This window comes from Heliconius melpomene, chromosome 16 (assembly GCF_056956725.1).
Source record: "Heliconius melpomene rosina isolate 202511_hmr_F chromosome 16, ASM5695672v1, whole genome shotgun sequence".
NCBI lineage: Eukaryota > Metazoa > Arthropoda > Insecta > Lepidoptera > Nymphalidae > Heliconius > Heliconius melpomene.
Window position 1 is genome coordinate 11772047 of NC_140404.1, and position 24633 is coordinate 11796679.

The window sequence follows — 24633 nt, forward strand, 5'->3', positions numbered from 1 at the left end:
TACAACGAAGTCTTATTTTTTTTAATCGGCTTTGTCATTCTCTTAGTGAACGGAAATGGAATGTTTGATGACGATATTACTGTCTTTGTTGTAGACAGTAGAATGCGTGACTGTGGATCACATTGTTATTAAACACAAGTTTATTAACACATTTACAAATGAGTTATAAACGCAATTATGTTTTAATTTAAGCTGTAATGTAAGTTATGTTTCTTCTAAAATAAAACCAGTATAATAGCAAAATTACTATTCGGTAAATATAACATTGCAATCTACGTAACCCTAAAACCCAGGAAAAAGCGTGAAACTCTACAAAACAAAGAAACTTGAATATTGAAACTATAAAACGATGTTCACGAACACATAAGTAAGGAATAAATAACCTTAGTTGAAAGCCAAGCCAAGTTAAAACTTTCGCGCATCTAAATCTGCCAAAATAATCATAAAAAAAAACAAGAGCAAATACTAATCCAATTATAGCTTCACTATAGTGGACAAAGCGTGGCAATCGATGCGTCTAGACAAAACTGGGGGCGCAGTATATTTCAATGCATAAAGGGCTCTTTTCTAATTTATTTATGTAAAACTTTTACTAATTTATGAAGTAGTGGAGACTACTGTGTTATTTGCCATTAAAAGACGTAGATAGGACATAACATTTTTAAGTCGAGAAAGAAATTATTTGGAATTATATTGTTAGTCAAATTTCGTTCTCCTCGCTCTGGCGTTGAGTTCCGCCAATTAACACACATTGCCTCCACAATTTGGTGGATATTGGAGAACATGAAAATGCCTTAACTTAAGGTTCCCAGGTTCCCTCCGCCTAACTTGCTATGTGCGGGATACGTCGTCAAGCTAAGAAAAATATTCGTCGTTAGTCTCACAATATTTTTTAAGATAAACTAGAAATCTAAATGTATAACTTCTACTTTCTTTATTACTTCTTCCTTTAATGAAATATAGCAGAAATAGTTGTCAAATTTTTGTTATAAAGATATGATAACGCGAATCTAAATTAGGAACTGATAGACATGACTCTGACTATAAACAGGGTAGTATTTTACACAAAAGTACATAAATATTATGGTTTTAGAAAAAGTACAAATGTACTTTTTTTAATTAAAAAAAAACACTATTTTTACAATATTATAAGTAAAACATAAAATATCACCCCAGTTATAATAAAAAGGTTATAATTAAAAAACATACCAGATAGATATACTACATATCTGTAGATCATTCATTAATTTCTACGGTTAAGAGAACAACGTTTCATCTGTCCGTCATAATTTTTGCGTCTAGACTCTTCCTCTCGCAATTTTCTTTTAAACATTTTTTTTATATAAAAAAACCCACTAACGAGATACTAGAACATTTTACGCAAACAAACTTGAAATATAAAACAAAACAAAAATATGTCATCCATTTACAAAAAGTAAATCTAATATTTGTACAGTACTAAAGTATAATTCCGTCATTCATCATTAATTAACTCTAAGCGCGGCGTTGAGTTCAGCTAATCAACACGCAGTGTCCCGAAAATTAGGTACAATCTGGATTACGTAGTGTCTTTATCTATATATATAAAATCGAAAGGTCACTCACTCATCACGAAATCTCAGAAACTACATGTGCTAGGAATCTCAAATTTTGTATAGGAATTAGTTATAGGACGTAGGTGCTCGCTAAGACGGGAATTTGTAATATTCGACTTCTAAGGGGTTGTTTTGGGGGTTGAAAGTTTGTATGAAACTTCGTTACTAATGACATTTGTCTTTGTCATTCGTTACTAAATGTTAGGAGTCTCAAATTTTGCATAGACGTCACTAGGACGTAGCCATGGAGACAGAAATTAATAACATAGTTCACGCGGGTGAAACCGCGAGCGGGCCGCTAGTACTGGATATACTCAGCTATTTTTTAAAATTAATATCTATTTAAAATAAAAAAAGAAATCAAATTCACACTGAGGGAATGTATTTATTTTCTACTTTTCATTGCTTCTTTTCATCTCCTCATGGTAAACAAATATTTAAACTACTGTTATATAATAAGAAAATAATCTTCACTTTTTTTAATTTATTTTTTATCCAATTTAAAGGCATACATATAAAAAAATAAAGAAATGACGTAACACAACACATTTCATACATTTAAACGGTTGAAAACACAAAATAGGTCAGTCGTATAACAACACTCATTACACCGTTAAAGGACGAAAGCTTGCTCAACGCTCAACTTCAAAAAGCTTCAAAGTTCAAGGACGGTGCGAGGACAAAGGGCGACAAATGGATCGTCGACGATGTCCTTCGGAACACTTTACGAGTAGAAGCCACTATTGTTTTAGTTGCAAGTTATATTAGAAGGAAACAACTGAATTATCTCTTTAAATTTAATGCCTATATCTACTGAGCATAAAAACAAACTGGCATCACTAAAATGATGAACAGCGTCTGACCGTGATGAGTATGGGTTAGATCCTGGCTGGCTGAACCTGGTGGAGGGACTGTCTTAACACTATAATAAGTGTTAAGACTAGGTTCATTTTGGCTACTTTAAAGCTATTTTTAACATATCTACTATAATATACTTACATTCTGTAGGCGTTTAAAGTTTTCGACATTATACGTGATGGCGTCCTAATAATCACTATCCATCACACTGCACTAACACGATATATGCACTTATCAAACACACTATATGTAAAAACTTATATAAAAATAGTTTCTAATTTACACACTGGCACCTGCAAAACCGGAATTAAGTTACATACCCAGTTCTGCACTTGAACACTTGGGTCATTATAAACATCTAATACATTGAAGTTGTTGATACGTTGATCGTGACAAGTGTAGAAAATAGATTTGCTTAATAGTATATTCTTATTATATTCTTTCAATAGAAAGTGAAAGTATGGAAGAGTTAAAACACAATTAGACATCATCTTATAAAAAATATTGCATCTTCGAATTTAAAAAAACAATTTAAAATGCTATAAAATTAGATATCACAAAATTAAAAATAGATTCAAGTGAATAATTTTCAGTAATCGGTAATAACAAGGCCTATAACAAATCATCACTAATCTAAATTCCCCACAAACTAGCACAATAATATATTATAATGAAACTAAAAAAACAAAATGACGCAGAATTTAAAAACATAGCAAAAGAATATAAAAAACGAAATCAGTTTCAATCTTCAGCTCCAGCACGTGTATTTTTTGGCACAGCCCCCCAGAAAAGCCGAGGAGTTGCCAATAATTGCACAATACCACCAGAAACAAGTGGAACTGCGGATATTCCTGGGCGTGGAAATGGGACAGAAGTACGATCGAAATTAAAATAGACCGAACGACTCCTACGCAACGCCGCGGTGGTGTCGTTGATCCCTTTGGATCATTGTCTGCTGTTATGAGAGGCGTGTGTTTGTTTTTGTTTTATTTCGCCTTCGCGATTGTAACGACAGATGTTGGTTCGCAAACATTATTAGTGTTTCAAGGTCTTTGGTTAGACATTATGTGTTATATTATAAACTAGCAACCTGCCCGCGACTGCGCCCAGGAATTTCGATATATCCTCTCTCATCGCTCTCTTACACTCTGACCTCCACCTACATATCGAATCTCAACATTCTAGGTCTATCATTATGGATTGTGCTTTGTCCGTCAATGATAAACCGTATTAAAAAGTTATCAGTCCACAGGCATCACTTCAGGAAATGATGTTCAAAATGATCTTTCAAGCGGTTCGTTGCTTACCTCACAAAATGAGAGATATCTGTAACATTTATTTTTCAGCTTCACTTACACGTATCCTGTATATTTTTGTATTCCGCCCAAATCCAATAAATTGCGTGTAACAAACCGACACATAAAAAATTACTAATGGCCTATACGAAATTATATATGAATATATTACAAAGTAGTTATAATATTCAACGTGTTGAGGCACATGTGAGACGTGGCGATGTGTTCACGTGAAAAGGTTTCAGACGAAGCTCCAGATTGGTCTAATTAGATTACGCACGTCTAAGATGGCGCTACTTTCCTTAATAGAACTAATAGAGTGTATAAGGTTTGCTCGGCGAACTTTGCAAATTGTGAAGTAATTTAATTATGAATCAACAAAACACAATTGTCTTTTCATTTAAAAAAATCCTTGTTATTAAGAAAAGTGTTAAAAAAATACTATAATTTGTTAATATTTTTGGAATGCACGGCGTTGAGATTCATAACTCAACACACAATCTCTCGAAAGGAGAGATTGTGTGTTGAGTTATGTGACTCCACCTAGGAAAGTGGGGAACGGAGTGTCTTAACATTAGGTTTGTACCGCCATGCAAAAACACTGTGAAGTTTTAAATTTCAGCCAATCAAATAAACATTGAAGTAAGTTATATTTGATTTTAACATACATTTCAGCAAAATATAGTAGTAAACAAAATCCATATCTGAATAAAAACACGATCGGGCCCGGGTCACGCTACAACCGTGGCCCATGTAGACGATTATTAGATACGAATTAAAAGCAGACTGTTTTACCTTACAATTCTTTGTATTTACTCCTTTTAAAAAAAATATCGATTCGTATGTCGCTGAAAGTGAAGCTCATTTCATTTCCAATCAAACAATAAAACTTAATAAGGCCATTGTGCCATGATGGGACAGCATAAACGTGATGGCTGTGGAATGTATTATTTTCATTTCCATGCTGGTAGTACATAGCTACATTTAACACGTCTCGAATTCGGGCGAGATGTGGAGTACGTAGTACATACGCACTATATCGTACCTACCAAATGTAGTACCAGAGACAAAAGTAATAGTTAGGGAGGCGAAGCAGCAAACTGTGGAGTCACTCGAACGTCATTGAGACCTATTGGGTTGCGAAGCTTAGATGATAACAAGAAAAAGATGTCATATAAAAAATTTCGTTTGACCGGTGGGTTGAGGGGCTATAGATTTTCAAAAATGTAAAAAAAAACTGTTCCATGGACATACTCGAGCGTGTCAGATATTGGTATCATCAATTGCCTACGTCTTCTTAAGCATGAAAATATGTTAATCTGACAGTTTCCATAGTGGAGGTGGTCGTGCGTAAGAGTTAAAAATGGCAAAAAAAATAATATTGTCGAGCGCGTCAGATTTTCTAAGGGGGTGTTAAGTGAACCTAAAAAAAAGCTCTTATGTAATAATCTGACGATTTGGATGTGACGCAAGCTCGTAATCGTTGTTTGAAAATGCAAAAAAAATTCGTCATCTTGAAATACTCGAGCGCGTCAGATTAAGATATATATGGTTCATCTTCATGCCCTAGACATGATATCTGAAAATCAGACGATTATCTGAAGGGACTTGCTTAATCTGACAATTATTAACATTTATTTAAGCCAATACAAGAAACAAGTCAGCTTTACGTTGTATCCCGTACACAGCAGGGTAGGCAGAGGGAACCTAAGGTTAAGACACTCTATTCCCCACTTTCTGCCAAATTTTGAAGGCATTGAGTGTTGAGTAGCAGCACTTAACGTCACTGTTTTGCCTCGACACCAGAGCGAAGAAATGGAAATATAAATTTCAATAAATATTTCATCTCCTGGAATGGAGATTGAACCCACAACCAGTCGGTTTTACAGTCACACTCTGTACCGCTGCGCCACGACTGGCCTCAATTTTTTTATTCATTGAACGTAATCAATAGAAAAGCTCAAGAAATAGAATGTAACTAAAAGAATGTATGTTTGAAATAGAATACTTGTATTTATGAAAAAAAACTACAAAAAAAAATACTTTTTTAAGTATTTTTTTAAATTATCTTCTTTATTGATGAGTTAGGGACTAATAAAAAAAAGAAAGAGGGAGATAGGAATAGAAATACGGTGAGAGGAATATATGCAATTCTTAGGTACATCGAACTTTATCGATCAATTTCTATTACTTCGGCTTGCGGAATTTGTCAGATTATATATTTTTCGTAATCCTTGAATGATTCCCTCCAAAATAAAAAAAAAATTAGCCGCGCTCGAGAATGTCCAGATAACTTTTTTTTTTTACAACTTTGGAGCCCTCCCCCTTCTTTACGTCACTCTCAAATTGTCAGATTAGTGGAATATACACGATTTAGCATGTAACTAACTTACCCTACCTTAATCTGATGCGCTCGAGAATGTCCGATGATCAATTTTTTTTTACTAATCTGATCCTTTATCCTAGACGCGCGGCTATACATATGAAGCTAATATTTGGTGGAAGTACGTAACCGAGTACAAGGAATCCCCAGTATCTTAATCTGATGCGCTCGAATGACTCCACAAAGTCCCCTCTTCGCCGCCCCTACTATAAGGAATCGCCACGGCGGCCTCTGAATACATCTTAAATTCTTAATTGTCCATTATGCATCATTAACAAACTGTTAAACAAGAAGTAGAGCATCAAGAATACAAGACAGTTATCTCGTTACCAGCTCGGGACGAAATGGCACCGACCGTGGACACAGACGAGTGCAAACCATTAAATATCTCGGACAATTCACATTAAGAGTCGAACAGCGATTACTTTTTATTATCTCTAAATTACAATTTCGTTAAGTGGACACTTATTTGTTAAGTGTTCATTACCGATTTGTAATTTCTTTGAGAGTCTTGATACTAATGTATACTACTGTAGGTACTAATATTATTATTATAGAGGTAGAGTTTGTTTGGTTGAAAGCATCTCGGAAACTACTGATTCTAATTAAGAATTTATTTTTGTGTTATATCTCTTAGTTAGTTCCATTTGGTAAAACCTAGTTATGAAATAAATGTGCTTAAATTCCAACACACAAAAAGTTATGAATAAACTAAAACAGAAACTGATAAAAAAACGCTTTTGACTCCAATCATGCATATCCATCAGGAAACCAATTTTTAAACGTACGATGGAAATACGACGCCGAGATGATTGCAATCCTGATTTGAAAAGTGGTTTTTTTTATTAAAGCGGAACGCTATACAGAGCAAAAAAGTTAATAAAAGATGCAAAAAACGTTGATAACAGAATATAGTAGTTTACTAGTTATAAACAGAAATTTCTTTGCAATTATTGCATTCTGACCATGTCGTGAGAGTAGATTGTAATGCAATAAGAAACTGGAATGAGGTAGATATTAATAACGAGAGCATTTACAATATAGTGTACGTTAGTAAAATAGATAGCAAGAATATGTTTGAGGAATGTAGGATGAGGAAAAAAAACGCACTTTTCTTAACTAAAGTAAATACTATTGCGAAAGTAATTTGTGGCTTATCATTTCCACCACTCAACACGCAATGCCTGAACCAAACTAAAGTTCGACGAAAAGTCGTTAACGAAAAGAAGTTAACGCTAGGACTTCAAGTTCCACCGCCTTCAATGCTATTTGCAGGATACGGCGTGAAGCTAAAAAATAGTCACTATTAATGTCTAATGGACGTAGAAGTACAGGAAGATAGGAGAGGCTGCAAACACCAATAGTCTTGGAAATAGATTTATATTTTTTATATTTGGGGACAAAGTGGACGTTTTATATTACACACACCACACTGGTAGTTGAAGAATTTTAATGAACAAATCAGACTTAAAAACTACACACATGTTTGTTTACTTAAATGTTTTATACTATCAATTTATGTATATCGTACAAAATGTAAAGTTTCTATAATATCTCCAAGCAAAAAAATAACTAAAACAACTTGTACATCTACTTTAATAAAGGCGTTAAACAGCCCTATTTAAATATTATGTATAGAAGTTTTCCCTTAATTTACTGGAATAAAGTAGAATGAAATTATAATTGCTACGTTAGAAAATAATCGGAGCGTTATAAGCATGCTAATTGACGTAGACATTAGACGAATATTTAGAGGTAAAAGCGTGTTCATAGTGATTTAACTATATCAAAATATATTGTAGACTTAAAAATCTTTTTTATACTAATATACTAAGACTCGTTGCATAATCCATTTATCGAGCAAAGCTATAGGCTAATCATTGCGTTTATCATTTGGACGTTTATTCCACACTACCTGCGCTAAGAGTAACCAGAAGCACCAAGAATATATCATGAGTCATACAAAACTCTTAGTTATTTATATACGATCACGCGGGCGAAGCCAGGTAAGGACTAGTATAGTATAAACTAAGTTACCAGCGGAATAAACAAACAAAGGATCCGCAGCAAACACGCGAACTGTAAACGTAAAGACCTTCAGAGGCAAAGGTAAAAACGTAGCAAACGTCTTTTGGCAATCAATAATAAACAACTATTTATAATCACGATATGCCCCAAAGCGTGACTGACCGATAAGAATTATCACGATCAACGTATCGACAGCCATTAATACTAATAGAAAACATTTAATTAACCCACCCAACGCTACACACCCGGTGAGGACTGGCACGGCTTATTCAGACAGAAATATTTATAAAAACCATTTAAACACTACAGCTCTTCACAGTAATAGAGAGCTTAAGGACGGTAAAATGGACGCGTATTTTATAATAAAGAGCGTTATTTTAATACCGGCTCGGAGGAGCGCGCTCGACACGTCCGCTCCACAGTGGCGACGAGTGCGTACTGGCGTGGTTCGGCTCGATGGTGCTAGTGTGGCGCATGCAGTGGCGCCAGATATATCGAGTCGATGAATACTCATGAAACGGCTCTAGTTTTTAATCAATTTGTAATAATTTATGTTTTTTTATTTTTTCCAGCTCCACGCTGTATACCGCTTATGGCAGGGTAGGCCTCTGCCTCTGCCTACCCTGCCTTTCCTCTGAAATCTAGTATAACAATCCGTTTTCCATTTTCCGCCGATTTGTTGGGGTGTTGCGTGTTAAGTGACGCTGCGCTTTGGCTTGGTATCAGAGCGAAGGAATTAAAACATTAATAAATAGTAATTCATTACCCCGAGTGGGAATTGAACCCACAACCACCGTCTTACACGACGACGGCCTCAATATATAGATATATATTTAATTAATTATGTAGTTACATTTTATTTTTGAACAAGTAAAAAGCTTAAATGGTTTAATTATACGCAATTCATCTGAATGTCAATTAATTGCATTTTTCACCAATGTTACAATGACAAAACATGAGATAAATTACATTACGCTCAATACCTTGATGAGAGTTTCATATCTCCGGAAACTTGAGAGGACAAGGTAATCACCTTCTACTTCAACATTAATAGTACCGACTCTTAATGATATCCTCAATCCTACGATAGAGTTTAGAAAATTGATATATATATATATATATATAGGACATCCTTTAACAAAAATCATCACACCTAAGCTTTGAAGGTCCAAAATCAATATACGGTTAACGTCTAAAACTTATATAAATAAAATAAAACATAAAAACGATAGCATCGCGTCTCACCGCCGCCCTAGAAAGGGGTTGCCACCCCTGCATTTTCCACGCCCCGCTCTACATGCGCGATGCAACGCACACACAAGCACACACAGGGTTAGATGATGAATTGGAAGAGCAAACAAGCCCGGCCGACTATAAACTTTTTAGTTCAGCAGTCCGGTGTATGACACAGGATAATAACAATGGCCGGGAAAGGTAAATTTAGATACACTTTAGATATTTACATGTAAATTTTAGATTAAAATCATATAACACATAGATATTTGTTGTAGAGAATAAGTATTTTCAAGACAAATAACTTTGCTAAAGTTAAATTTAAAAGATAATTAAAAAAGGAAAGAGCAGAACATATTAAGAATTTCATTTCAAATTATATTATATACTAGTGGTAACAAAAATGTAATATATAATTTTAAAAGTATATAACTTCAGGAACAATGCATCAGTCTAGAGCTATGAGCTAGGGGTCTATGCGGAAGAGGTAAAAATACTTTTTGTTTCATCTTCCAGCGCGAGGTAAATGGAAACAAATGCAGCTCGCAAGTTGCGAAACAAAAAGATTCAGTTTACGGCTGCAAACAATAAACATTACCATGAAATATTAAGTATTTCTAGAGAATAAAGAATGCCATACAACAAGACAAGAGAATATGAAAAAAGACAAACAAAATGTGTGAAATAATATAGAGTACTTGCACATTCTATTATTTATTCTGTCTTCTTTATATTCTATTTTTAACACGCATTTATTAGGTCGAACTGTCTAATAAAATGTAAGCATCTGAATTACACGCACTTCTAATTAATATATCATCATAAGAAACTTGGCAATTATATTATGTCGAATAAATAACAATACAATATTATGGTACCATCGAGCTGGTCTGGTGGAATTGCAAGATGGCTGATGAAACCTTGGACAGCCTACTAGTAAACATATGCTCTTTACATTCATCTTATTAAAGTGTTCTGTTGAAAAAAACGTGTTTTTATTTTTTTACTTTTATGTTTAATAAGTTCAAACAATCACTATTGAGTCGAGGGACACAACGTCGTGGCGCAGTGGTATAGGTCTACACGCGACAGTAGCCGGCTCGATTCTCCTGGGCATCCGAGGTATTTTATTTTAATAGAACGAAAAAGTGAGAAACTATTTTTTTATTAATATTTTTAAAACTATACAAGCTACGGCTATGTAACACTAAATACAAATACTTAAATATAAAAAAAGTAAACTTTCTCAATATTTAGATTTATCAAACATGATAGTTCTAACTCTGAAAACATTAGAACCTGTTTAAACTGCGGAATTAGCGGTAAATCGATTTTCTAGTTCGAAACCGTTAAAGGAAATGTTTCAGCCACATTTTAGCGGACAATTTCGTACTTGTATTTAACGTTCAATACTATCGTATTGCCTAATGGTATAAACGAGTAGGATTTTAGAAGCCGATATCTGTTCTGTTAAAAGATATACTTAGCTTTCTATAAAATCCTTTAACTATTTCCCAGATCGATAGGAAGAAACAAGGACTATTGTTATACAACTGCTTATATTTACATATTTCTTTAAAACATAGAGCTTAAAAGTATGTGAATCGTTCTATATTTGATAGATGTATCAATTAAAGAACAATAGAAAATTGATTGTAAAGTAAATTGTAGCGACAATAGATTTGTTTTCTTTTAAGATAATTTACTCATAATATAGCCTTCTCTAACAATCAAAGACGTGGATAAACAAAAAAATTGAGAAGAATAAAGACCACTAAATATTTTACCCTGAAAAGTAACAAAGAAACTAAATTTTCTGCTATAACAGTTAATATTAGTGTAAACCACAGTTAAAACAAAGATGAGAAAAATGAGAAAGCTTTCGTTAAGTTACATAAAAGGCGCAAGGTCAAAGGAATCAATACAAATGGCGCCAACATGTCTAGATGCGTATAAATATTTAAAGTCGTATTATGACAATCTATTTTGAGAACGTTACGGTCGTTAAGATAATCAGTCCGATGAGTGGCCTAAAAGTGTTTTTAGTGAGCAAGACTGAAACTACACCGAATTGGTTGTAGCTTGATGTCAAACTGACAATACTGACATTGTCGGTGTTAATTAACAATTTAAGTTTTAGTTAGTAAAGCCCCGATTAAATACGTAATGTTTTGTACTAGTATAAAAGTAAAATATTTTATTTTTTGCTCGATGTTGAGGAAAAGCGAGGTGTTGAGTTCCGCTACTCACACGCAATGATTTCAGAATTCGGCGGAAAATGGGGAACAGACTGTTTTATTACTAGGTTCCCTCTGCCTACAATGCAAAGTAATGTATACTAGTAACATTTAACTTCCTATACACTTTAAATATAACGAAAATATGTATATAAAAGAAACCTTGCACTATAATATTGAAGCTCGTTAATTTTGAAAGTGACCTTTTTTTAGATTTCTCATCTTTAGTAACATACCTATGTATATTGTAAAGCATTAGTAGTATTCCTTGGCTTAATTGGAAAAAACTTTGAAAAGAGAAAATGCAAGTAATTTATTTGGTGCGCTCAATTTCCCATAACATAGACTATTGACTATAGTGAACAATAGTAATCGACTTTCACTATTGATTACAAACCATCGATACAATTATGACAAGTGACCTACCACGAAGTAAGGTTAATGATTTTACATTAAGTCTTAATTACTTACTAGCCTACTTAAAAAGAAACAAAAAAAATAATTAAAACAAAAAGTATAACTCTTCTATTAGTACATGGCATTTACAGGATCACCCTTTTACACGCTTAGCCAAGTGGGCAAATATAATAGTTTTCCCGACTGGGGATGTAACCCACAATCCCTCAATCATCGTGTTTACATTTAGACGTTCTCCCACTGTGCACGAAAAAGTAATTACAAAATAATAATAAATAATTTTAAAATTATGCATTATAAAATAAGTATTAGCAAAATGTTCAGGTTAGACTTTCCCCAGTAACTAGTGGTTTCAGGAATGCAGGCAATTAGAAAATAGCTCAATTTGAATTAATACATCTATTACTATCTTCTATTTATCGATTGTTGAATCGTCGAAGTTGAGAAAGGCATTCGATGAGAATATTTTCAAAGATAATAAATATCGAGGTATCCATACAATCTCTTTATTATATCTAGAATTTGTTTATTACATGCACGCAGAAGACCGTGCAAAGTGGAGTAGGTTGAGTAGGAAGGCAGACCCTGGCAATAGCCGGGATTAATACCAGGAGGAAGGTACGGGAACACAAAAAGAGAAGGTTTCACGAAATATATTAATATTAATATAATAATATTTATAATTTACATATAAAACTATATTAACCATCCGCCAAACGCTAAAAAAAAATCAAAGATACCCTAATTCTAAATAGCTCCCACACTCCGATATGTTAATTAGCATTTAAATTACCTTAAATCGTTATACAAAGTAGATTTGTACTAATTTAATGTCAATTAAAGGCAACGTGATGTTTCTGTAAATTATACAGCATTTACGTAACTGTAAATTCTACTAACATCCAAGACTTGTCCGTCTTTCCACTAATAGTAGGAATAAAGTGTAATTTGCTTAGAAAATAAACTAGTTTTAAGCTCTCGAATACGATTGCACTGTGGTATATAGACAAATTGCGGTGTAGGTTAAGTACTGGGTAATGTCAGGTTAAGGTACAGTACGGTAGACGAGTCGTGGCTATTGTGCAAAAGTTCAAAAAACCTAACTTCAGACCGGCCAAGACTTGTTATTAGTAACTATAATATAAAATGTAATAAATAAATAAATTGGGCAAAATATGACAATAAACTAACAATAAAATAATATCTTAATATTGAAAGTCTTCAGAGGTTACTAACTTACTAGTTAACCACTTTAGTTTACTCATAGCTTCGTACATTCTATAGCACTTGATTTTGTACTTTGGATAGGAAAATTGATTGTTAAGTACACGTAGTGTCCAGCACGTAGCAGGATAGACAGAGGGGAACCTGGGTAATGGTAATGTTAAGACATACTTTCCCCATTAAGATTCTCCATAGGTAATATTTTACATTTACATAACATGCAATTACATAAATGAAGTCAGATTATGTTAAATTGTATAAACACATTTGCATATAGCAAATTCGTAATTAATTTCAAAATCAAAGTGAAAGTATTAAAGTCTCAATTGATGCAAATCTAAATTATTAAAACCAATCAAGTTTCTAACAGAGGTGTTTGTTTATAATTTGAATTTTATAATAAATATTCTGTCCGCTAACTATTGAGTTAAAAAAACCATGTCATGCTGTCTGCAAAACAAAATCTTTTTAGAAGGGAATTATTTACTAGAAAAACATTGATTTTACCTGTGCCGTTATAAAGACATTTAATAAAATAAGCAGACAGAAATTATTGTCAAGGCAATCGATTCCCCATTTTCTGCATTATTTTCCAGATATTATGTATTGACTGGCGGAACTCAACGCCGCGCTTTAATAATTTAAATATAATCCTTCCGCTCACAATCATGACATTAACAGTCAAACGGCCTGCCCAAAACAAATAGTTCATAAAAAACATTTACAACAATATTAAAATTATAACTATATTAAAATTAGCTGATTTATGTTTCAGTTCAACGATAGTCTCGGTCTCGAAGAACGACAACGCAAATAGCAAGTCTAAAATAGAAAGGAATATGAGAATCTATAAAATAATTGAGTAAAAGTATAGATTCTATAAATCATTGGCCTTTCCTTTTACTTGATACCAATTACTTTCAAATTAGTTATTAGTATTGTGATCTGTAATTATACCATGTAACAATAAGGTCATTTATAATTTCTCAATAATTTTTATTGACTATCTCTTGCTCGCGGTTTGACCCGCGTGGTCTATACAAGTTGTATCCTCCATCTTGAGGCAATTTAAAAGGTTGATAACTATTTTTAACAGTTTAAAGGGAAGTTTTTCTACCATCTTTGCATCATATGTCTATTTTAGGAAATGTATAAAAATCTGAACGAAGAGGGACTCAAACCTGCGCTGCATGGAAATCGTCTAGGCGTTCTGATCATAACTATCCGTTCTAATCAGGCATCGTCGAAAATCTTGAACACTTTTGATAGTAAATTTAGGTTGATGGGTTACATCGAAACAATTAACATGTTTTTATACATTCCTTATACATTCAAACCAGCAGTTCTTGGACGCCCAAGGAATCGCTGGTTAGATGTCGTGATGCAGGTTATGAGAGCCAATGGTCTAACCACCGAGGACGCAAAAGACGGTGCACAGTGGAGTAGGTTGAGTAGGAGCACCGACCCTGGCAATATCCAAAGAGAAAAAAAAAAACCAGTCGTTCTTGAGGTAAACATGGACAACCAAACAAACATTTCAGAGCTTTATAATATAAGTAAAGTATTACGGCCGTCTAAATTACTAAACAGTGATTTATGTATTGGTTTTAAGAGCACTAAGCACTTACGAACACTTAGTAACATCTTAATAGGCAATTATGTTATATTGCTATGTTGGTACGGTACTAATACCATACTTCACAATAGAAAGATAAGGTATAATTAGGTTAAGACTTTCTTTTTGCATGACTTTAAAATTAAGTGCATTAAATAAGGTTAAGTAAAAGAGATTTTGGACTATAAAATGTGTGAACGTTTGAATTGTCTAGGGTAAACGAAACACTACCTCAAATAAGATACTTTATAAATCTCTTATATATACTCGTATACGTCTACCTGCCAAATTTTATAATTCTAGATCATCGGGAAGAACGCCACACGTTTAATAGCGGAGCGTATTTCATACATTATGCGGCAAGAACGAAACATAAAATACGTTGTTTAAAAGGTTTATCTTATTTAGTGCTCCAAGCGATTGTAGATCTGGGAATTGGATATTATTATATATATCTTAATATTTCTACTTGATCTTGAGAAAAACTATGTTAATAGGCAGATAGACGGACAATTATCCTTCAGTGCTTCCGTCCTTTACTGGAAGTACAGAACTCTAAAAATACAAATTAAGAAATAACTAGAACGGTTATAGTCGAAGGCACCGATAAGAAACATAATTGAATTAGAAGCCGTGCTGAAACTTATGTTTCAGCACCTTTCTATTCAATGTTAGCAGAATTTTAATGATTCACATCATACACATATGAGGAAATACGAGTATTACATAGAATATTTAATGATTTAGCAAAGATATATCATTACGGCCGTCCATGATAACCTATATCAAAATTAAAGTCAGCGTTGAATTCTTTCACTCAATGCTCAATCTATCTAACTGAAAGGCATATAATGAAGTGACTTAACACCTAAGTTCTCTCTGCCTACCTAGCTTTATAGAAAAAGGCGTGATGTTATGTTTTTTTTGACCGAATAGAAAAATAACACCTTCTCTTCCCATAAAGATACAGCTATCCAATGGCGTCAACTACAATATTAAAAAGATAATAAAAATATAAGATAGGAGGCTCAATTAACTTTTTATGGGCTAACAAATTACTTTCATAACATCCATTCAAGAGTTAAGGTCAAGGTCGACGGCACTTCCACACGACACAGAGCAAGGACGACCAAAAGAAACTAGCCGATTGCCGCATACGACAAAAACTCAACTCGACGCGTTGGAATTTTGAAAACATTGACATGTGTTGTACATTCTTGAAATACATGTTCATGATGTTTTATTTGTCGTTATTTATAGACTTCATTTCGAAATACCTGTATAATTATGTGCTTTTTGTTTTGCGACTGTTTCTTTTTACAGCTTGACACTTTAGCATATAGCATGGTAGGTAGGGGGAACGTGGGAACCTAGTGTTAAGACTCTCCTTGTTATTAAGTCACTTCCCTTTCCTACTTTCTGTCGAATTTTTGAGGCATTGAGTGGCGAAATTCAACGCTGCTCTTTGTCTCGTTACTAGAGCGAGGAAAAAAAATAATGTGTCTTCAAGTGGAAATCGAACCCAAAACCTGTCGCGTTTACAGTTTACGTTATTGAATGACAATAGATATACCTACAGAAAAATTAAAGATACGAAATAAGGAGTGATGCTACTTTTGTTACAAAAAGAACAATTGTTTTTTGTTTTTTTTTTATATTTTGAAGAGTTCAGTGAAGTCTAAAGTGTAAAACAGAGAACCCATTTCATATAGATTAAGCCAGTAATGATAACAGTAAAATATTATTACAGTACCTACTCGGCACGACAAGTATGCACTAAATACCTAACTGTTATAGAATACCACCCCGCACTCACGATATAGTGTAGGTATATGATAGACTGTAAACAACAAAAATATCGTAATATAAGAGAAATGCCATTGCAGCGAATAAAAGCGAGCAAACGAAATCACTATATTATACATTGGAATTGCATATAAAAATATATCCCCGCATATACTTTCCGCCGAATTCTGGAGGCGTCACGTGTTGAGTGGAGGAACTCAACGCCGCCCATTTTGTATCTGCACCACAGTAGTCTAGTGGGAATCGAACCCACAACCTGTCTCGTTTAGAGGCACACGCATGTGCCCCTGACAACTGGCCTGAAAATTTAAACGTATTGATGAAATTTTGCTTTATTTTACCTTAACGTTTTATCCCTAGCGGGGTAGCCAGAGGGTGTTGATGTCGAGACTGTTTCGCCTCCTCAACTTTCATCTACTTCCCAATACTTCCTCATGCTCTTTACATGACTTTCCTCCAATATAATCGATAATGTATAGGTACACGAAGGTCAACCGAGTTCTCCTCCCGATCTAAAACCGCTTGATTGAAATATAAAACAACATTTTTTCATTAGCAGAAAGATTAATTTAAAGGACAATTAACAATTATAATTAACATCCGTTACAAGAAACGAGACAAGCCAACTACAAAGTATGTATGTATGAATGTTCGTACACGTATCTAATAAATGCATATATTATGTGCATATCGTCATACAACGGTGCGCTTCCGATGATTCAATGCAGACTAATAATAATTTAACGTTTTGCAATTTAAATGCATTAAGATGAACTCGGAAACAATCATTATGGCATACTATATATGCAACTGTATCTTCTTTTCTAATATTGCTTTACAGTTACTTTGCTACGATGGGTTGTGTGTTCGATTTCCACTCGAGGAAATGTAATATTTAATATTTTCATTTCTCAGCTCTGGTAACGTGGCAAAGCGAGGAAATGACTACCGCCGCTCCAAACACAATACCCTAAAATTCTACGAAAAATGGGGAAAAAAGTGTGTTAAAGGGAAAGGAGTGTCTTAACACTAGGTCCCAAGTTCACTCTGCCTAACATGCTTTGTGCTGGATAACAAATGCGTGAAATTGCTTTGATAAGTACATAATTAATAATTATTATAAAATGTCTGTCATCATATCATAGAATGGAAAGGAATGTAATAAAAGAAAGTTTTACCGATCTTCTTAGTTAGATTGCAGCGTTAAATTTATGTCACTCAGCATTTCTTAAGGGTATTTAAGTTGTTAAAGCAACAGAATACACATAAATCAGAGAAACGGATAGATTTGAAACGCACGCTCTTGTTAATATTGATATTGTTAATTTAGGGGGAGACCTCGGTTGACCTTCGAAAACACTTGTGAAAAGAGGTTGATGACAGTGGACGAATCAAAAGAGGTATGTAGAGACCGTAGCGTTTGGCGCTCCGTTCTCTCCGACTACACCGCTATGGATACAGCGGGAGTCTAAATAATAAATCACTTCTGATTTTATCATAAAGGGATAACATTATGTATAATCATCTCTGCCAAAATTTAACTAGGTATAACTATAAATATATGTATATCAAAAAAATCAGTTGAGAAACAATCACCCATTAGAAAATTACCTATTTTTTTTATTATATAAACTTATAAAAATTAATAGAATATAAAATCGTCTTTCCTATATATTTTTTTCTTTAAATTTAAAGTATTTAAACTAAAAACTTATTTTACCTAGCAATATAAGTATCATATAACTAAGTATTCGATATACCACACAAACGTAGGTCAACTATTCTGAGGGCTAATATAAAAAAAACACCTAGAAGCAACGACGACAGAAAATAGTAAAACTCATTGGAGCTTAAATAGCTTGGGACGCGGTCTGGTCGCATAACTACGATCTTTTCAATTCGAAAGCATCGCCTAATAATTACTAAATAGTCATATTTATTTATTTATTTAATTTCACGCTGTATTCCACACAGCAGGGAACCTGGGAATCTAATGTTCCCGCCGAGTTCTGGAGGCATTGCGTGGTATCCTGCGAACACAACGCCGCACCTTGCGTCGTTAGCAGAGCGAGTATATATGTTAAATATTACATTTCCTCGAGCGGGAATCGAACTCACAACCTAAGGCGTTTACAATCGCACGTTTGTGCCCCTTCTTCATGCCTTATTTATAAAAGTAAAAATAAACCAGGTTTTTACGATTTAAGCATTTAATTCATCTCTCACGTCATCTCTCTCTAAAGAATTTTTACACTTTAAAACAATAAAGTTCTACATCACATTATTATTGTAAATATTATATATATTTTTCGTGTGTTATAAAGAAAGACGGTCGTAAAATTATAAATATCTTCATACCTAGTAAGTAAAAGTAGGTATGTATGAATATTTATAGACTGACTCTAGCGTCTAGACCAGTTCCTATACCTGCAATGCATGTTAAACATTCTCACAATGTAATTCAAGAGGAATATTTACTTATAAATTTATAGGATAAGCGAACATGTTAACATTCTTACTATGGGTAAAACAAACCTAACGATGAGTACGTGTTCAAATACTATTTGAAGGAATTATTTATATTTTAGGTCAGTAAAATGTTTAAATAATCAATCAAATAATTTTGCTATCGTGCCCCTGAACTGTGAACCTGAACGTACTATCCTGTTGATTGAACTCACAATCTTAGAATTTACAATCACACGACGTTGCACTGTGCCAGAATGACCTCTAATAAAAAATTGCAAATAAATTTATTTGTGCTACACATATATAAAATGTTTAAATAAGTAATAAATCGTCGGGGATAGTGCAGAACCGCGTATCTAACACAGGTGGGGAGCGCGTATCTGCATTTGATCAGATTTTACAGGAGGAGGTTAAAACTTTATAACATCGTTAATTTAAGTCCAAGTGGTCTCATTTTAACATAGAGAATAATAATTGGTATTTTCTACATATTTTTGTCATATACAATCCTTTACAGTGGTTAACAAGTTGTTAATTTAAGCGACACGCTACTTACGCTGATTTGATTTTACCACGATCTTATTAAATTGAAACTTGACAGTTAGTTACACGGTTTTAAAATCAAACGTGCAATTAATTTTCCAAATAATATTTAATAATAAAATGAAGATTTTATTATTTATTAATTAATGTATTTTTTTAAACAATCCCCCTTAAATATAAAATTGAAAATACACTATCAATAACACTTTTTAATCAGCTTTGAGCGATTCTTTATCAGTATAACTTTAAGTATTACAAGTATAAATAATTTCAAAGTACTAATACACAAAAGACCAAGAGCTTTTTCAGAAAATATATTATCAGTAAATTTAAAAGCAAATAAATTACTGTTATATATTTAATCTATGAATAACAATAGTAGATTCTTCAGGTACCTTATATAAATAAACTTTATGTCTCAGTCATTTTCTTAGATAAGAATAAAGTATAGTGAATAAGGAATAAATGGGGTAATACTTTTTTGGTATTTGTAGTAATAGCTGAAATTAGTTCAGTTTGTTTTCAATAAAACCACTTTGCCGCACTTTGCACCAGCCCCTCTTCCAGGGCGGATTGTATCATATATAGCTTTCCATTTTTGCAGCCTAAAGTCTTTGTCTAAAGTCTTTTCTCGTTTGCTAAATCTTTACGTGACACATGTTGTTGATATATTTGTTAAGTAATTTTGCCAGCTTTATATGAACAACATAGATCACATGCATCTTTTTTCAGCCTCAATGGCAGCCTCACGTTCCAGGGTTCTTTCAGGAAACAAATCATTATTGCTACATGTTGATGTTGAAGCTACCGATGCAACATTGGTTATTTCAGAAAATAGACAGTAATTTGGGACTTTCTAAGCAGAATGCACTAAAAGTGAAAAGTAAAAAGGAATAGATACAAATAAATCTTATTGTTATTTAATTATACCTGTAAGAGATCACTCGTAGTGATAAGGTCGCCTTTGCATACTGCCTCTATGCGCTAAATGTTTTTATTGTGTTGTGTTTTTATTTTTATCTGTTTTCAATATTGGTCTATATTTCTCTTGTAAAATATTTTATTTTCTATATGTATGCAATAAAGAGATTTATCTATCTAAAAGTGGTTGTGTCGCAACAAGATAAAGCTTCGATTTCTTTAGTTCAGTTCAGTTCTTAATTTATGACGTTTCGAGCGTGCCAGCGATTTCTTTAGTAAGCTCTACTTGTTTTAATGTGTTTTGACGGAGTTTGACAGCAAAAATAAACTACAAAATACACTTCTAATGACACTTGAAGACATACGCGGTACTGTTAATTGTCGATTATAGATACGCAGTATTGTTTTTAGGCGAAATCTAGCTTTATATTGGTCGAAAAAAAAATCCCATCAAACAGGAGGCTGCCAATCGGGATCTTACGTCGAATGGCCGTGAAATTGAGATTTAGCTACAAATGTCAGTTACGCGAAATTATCCAATGCTAGTTACGCGGATTTGCACTATCCCCGACGAAATCCCATTTTGGTTAATCATGACATAAGTCATAAATCAAAAGCCTTCTACAATAAACGACTACCGGCCACTTCCTATAAGAAACAGTCTCAAGGCAAAAATCTTACATCCCGTACAGCGGAGAAAAGCGCAATGAAGTGTATCAACGACTCAATGTATACGCGACCGTGACCCCAAGACGTTACTACTTCGAATCACATTTTTCATATCACAAAAAAATCTACTGAATAAATCCATAGTTATAAGTACTGAAGTTTTTAATTCTGTTATAGAAATTCAACTACTTTTATTTAAATTTAAGGCAATTTTACGCTCTATTGGCAAAGAGTATGCTCAATAACACGCCTAAATTCCATAAGCAACAAAGTAAATTAGAATATAAAAAGTAACGTACACATAAATGAACCAATGACTATAGCAAGTACTATTGAATCAATTCGAATCTTTATATTCATTCAGTCACTTAATAATTTAGGTACCATATAAAATAAAGATATATCAAATAAAATTCAATGAAAATATGTCATTTAAAAAGCGCTTGTCGACAAAACAAGAGTTTCTGCATCTCCTATCACTTCCTGCATTTAAACCTGCTTCGGAACAAAGTAAACAAGGGTAATAAAAATAAATAGCTATTAATTTAAAGTGACTCATTGCACTGACTGACTGCACGCGATCGACCGTGACCTTAGGCTTGTAACCAGTTTTCTTGTATCTTGTCACAGGATGCATTTTAAGTATTAACGCTTAAAGATCTCGGCATATCAATATATATTATAAAGCCTAATTTATCATAACTTCTATACAAATGTTTAATTATATTTTTCAAATTTACTAATCTGAAAATTTATTGTTCAATATTATTAAAATTACAGGTTTTATATTATAGTTGTTTATTAGTAAAAAAAGCTATATTTTTGACACTGACAGCTGAATGCCATGAATCATGGTATGGACTATGGTGCACAAACAAATTAACATTGACTGTGATCGTGAATACAAATACATTTAACCATTAATTGCACCTGTCATGAAGATTTTAATATTAAATTATAATAATTTATTTATTGTCATCACAACAGGTGGTTTTTAAATGTTTTATTATTAGAAAAATTGTTATACATTAAGAATTTCAATTATTTTGTAATAAGCTGTAATCTTACAACAAAGCAACTTTAAATATAGTTCACTAGTGGACCCGAACGCGGCTACGCCCGCTTGAACTGTACGAATATTTATTAAATATATTTATGAAATTATTTTCAGTTTTCAATAGTGAGATGCGTTAAGCAAGGTCATTTTGGGTGACGTTTTCTAACAACAAACTTTGCAAATCGTTGCTTAGCAACGGCGGTTGTTATAAACATGGCGGAATAAACTGCATGTCAAATTAATAAATATTTTAATATATTGATATATATCGAAAATATAACAAATATGAGAAAAAAAAAGTATCCTATGTTCATCCCGAGACCCTCAAGTATCTCTATATGAGTATTTTATCACAATTAAATTAGCGGTTTGGCCCTGATTGCGTAAAAGACACACAGACAGACAGACAGACAGAGTTACTTTCGAATTTATAATATAGGTATGGATTAGTAAGTTATGTCTCTGCTGAAAACCAGAGAAGCAACTAAAGTACACATTTTATATTGATATTATCACCATTGAAGGCCTTAATTAAAACTCAAATAACACTCCCTTTACACCGATAAAAAAAATTAGCAATGCTGGTATACACCCTCTATTGTTATTATAGACTAGACAAATTGACCATTTTGCCTTCATACATATTTTATTTAACTTCACAAATAAATAAATAAAATTGCAAAGACTATAAAAAACTAAAGACTATAATAAAGGTTAAATAAAATTGCAAAGACTATAAAAAAATAACTACAATAGAAACTGATGAGTCACAGCACCTATTCACAAATGACAAGATTACAGAAATACAAAAACATTGGCTGGCATCCAAATGGTTGTATTATACTTATATCTAGAATTTAGGTTTTTAGACGACCTTGAAGATTTTTAAAGATGAAATTATAAGCAAGATGAATTATATGAGATTTTGAATCATTAAAAAGTAATTGAAATTGAATATTTAATATTTTTTATTAATGTTTTTTTTGTTTTATTATATAAAATATCTATCACTCAGGTTGGATAGTATCTAAACCAGATTAGTATAAAATAGAAGAAATTAAAATTTTGCAAAATAAAGCAATGTACAAAAAAATATATGGAATATTATTAAAAATTATAAATATTAAATAGTTTTCGAATAGATAAGAATTTTTATTTATTGAATAGTATTAAAAAATTATAAATATTGAATTAAATTAAATGGATGAACTAAAAAATAGCTGCTGTTAATATGAATTTAATTTGTTGTATTATTTAAAAATAACTTACATAAAAAACATTGATAAAAGACTTTAAAATATTTACTGATAAAAAAATGTTAATATTTTCAGAATTGAACAGTTATTTAACAGTTTCACTGTGTAAAATGATTGTAAAATAACATATTTATGTCAAATGACACACACCCACTAATAATGACATCATGTTGGCATGGCAGGTACACATTTTACTATAAATAGTAAGAACTACAGTAGTAAATAAAAAATATGTGAGAAGTTTAGTTTTTACATATTTGTATTTCAGTTTAATTTTTTTTCTGCATACACCAAATGTTAAAACATTGCATTCCCTACTTAAGGCCCAATTTTGAAACATTGCAGCAGAACTCAATGTCACAAATTCAACAGACCAGATCAGAGTGTATTGTGAGGAGGTTTCTTGGACTTTGCTTGGACCATTGTCCTGCCCTCGGAAGAGTTTTTTTTTATATCTTTAAAAGTAAGTATTTTTTACACATTCTTACACACTCACATTATTATTAAAATTTAAACAATAAATACCAACAATTTTTATAGAGATATGAATATATCTCTAGATAATTATTAATTATTGCTCTAAATTAAAGTATTACAAATTCAATTTACCAAGCTGCATGCAAGTTTTTGTTTTTAATTTTTAAGTGTAACATATTTCATGTTACAGCTGATATGCTATCGTAGAAAGGGAACAATTAAATCTAATATATTAAGAAATGCAGGTCAGTGACTTAATATTATATTTTGCCCTTCCATTTGAATCGGAATTATTAGACCTTGTTAGCCGATTAGTCATCAAAAACAAATCGGCGCAAGTATAACGTTTTCTACATGACGTTTAAGTTCAGGGTAATATAAATACTAACGCAAATAGAAATTATATTCAAAATTACTTGCAAAATTATAGTTCGATTTAAAAATTGGATACCTAAGGCGTAAATTGATAAAAGAAAAAATGTATCAAATGACTAGCGCAGAGTAGAAAATGGCGTTTAAGTTTTAATGGTTATTTCCTAAGCATACAAAC

General features: G+C 32.7%; 1 protein-coding gene across 7 annotated transcripts in view; it reads right to left on the minus strand.

Annotated features, from left to right (window-relative positions):
* Nucleotides 1-24633, minus strand: part of Klc (kinesin light chain) — a 63406-nt gene that overhangs the window by 38583 nt on the left and 190 nt on the right. The window contains exons 1-2 of one of the 7 annotated variants that reach the window (XM_085199654.1): nucleotides 8405-8594; nucleotides 2595-2746 (exon numbers count right to left, since the gene is read on the minus strand). The exons of 2 other annotated variants lie outside the window; for them this stretch is intronic. In XM_085199654.1, the coding sequence (XP_085055780.1) occupies nucleotides 2595-2623 (29 nt within the window). In that variant the 5' untranslated portion in view covers nucleotides 2624-2746; nucleotides 8405-8594. Of the gene's footprint in view, nucleotides 1-2594; nucleotides 2758-3760; nucleotides 3916-8390; nucleotides 8595-24633 lie in introns of those variants that run through there. 4 more of the 7 variants (XM_085199652.1, XM_085199655.1, XM_085199665.1 and 1 more) reach the window with 4 other exon arrangements.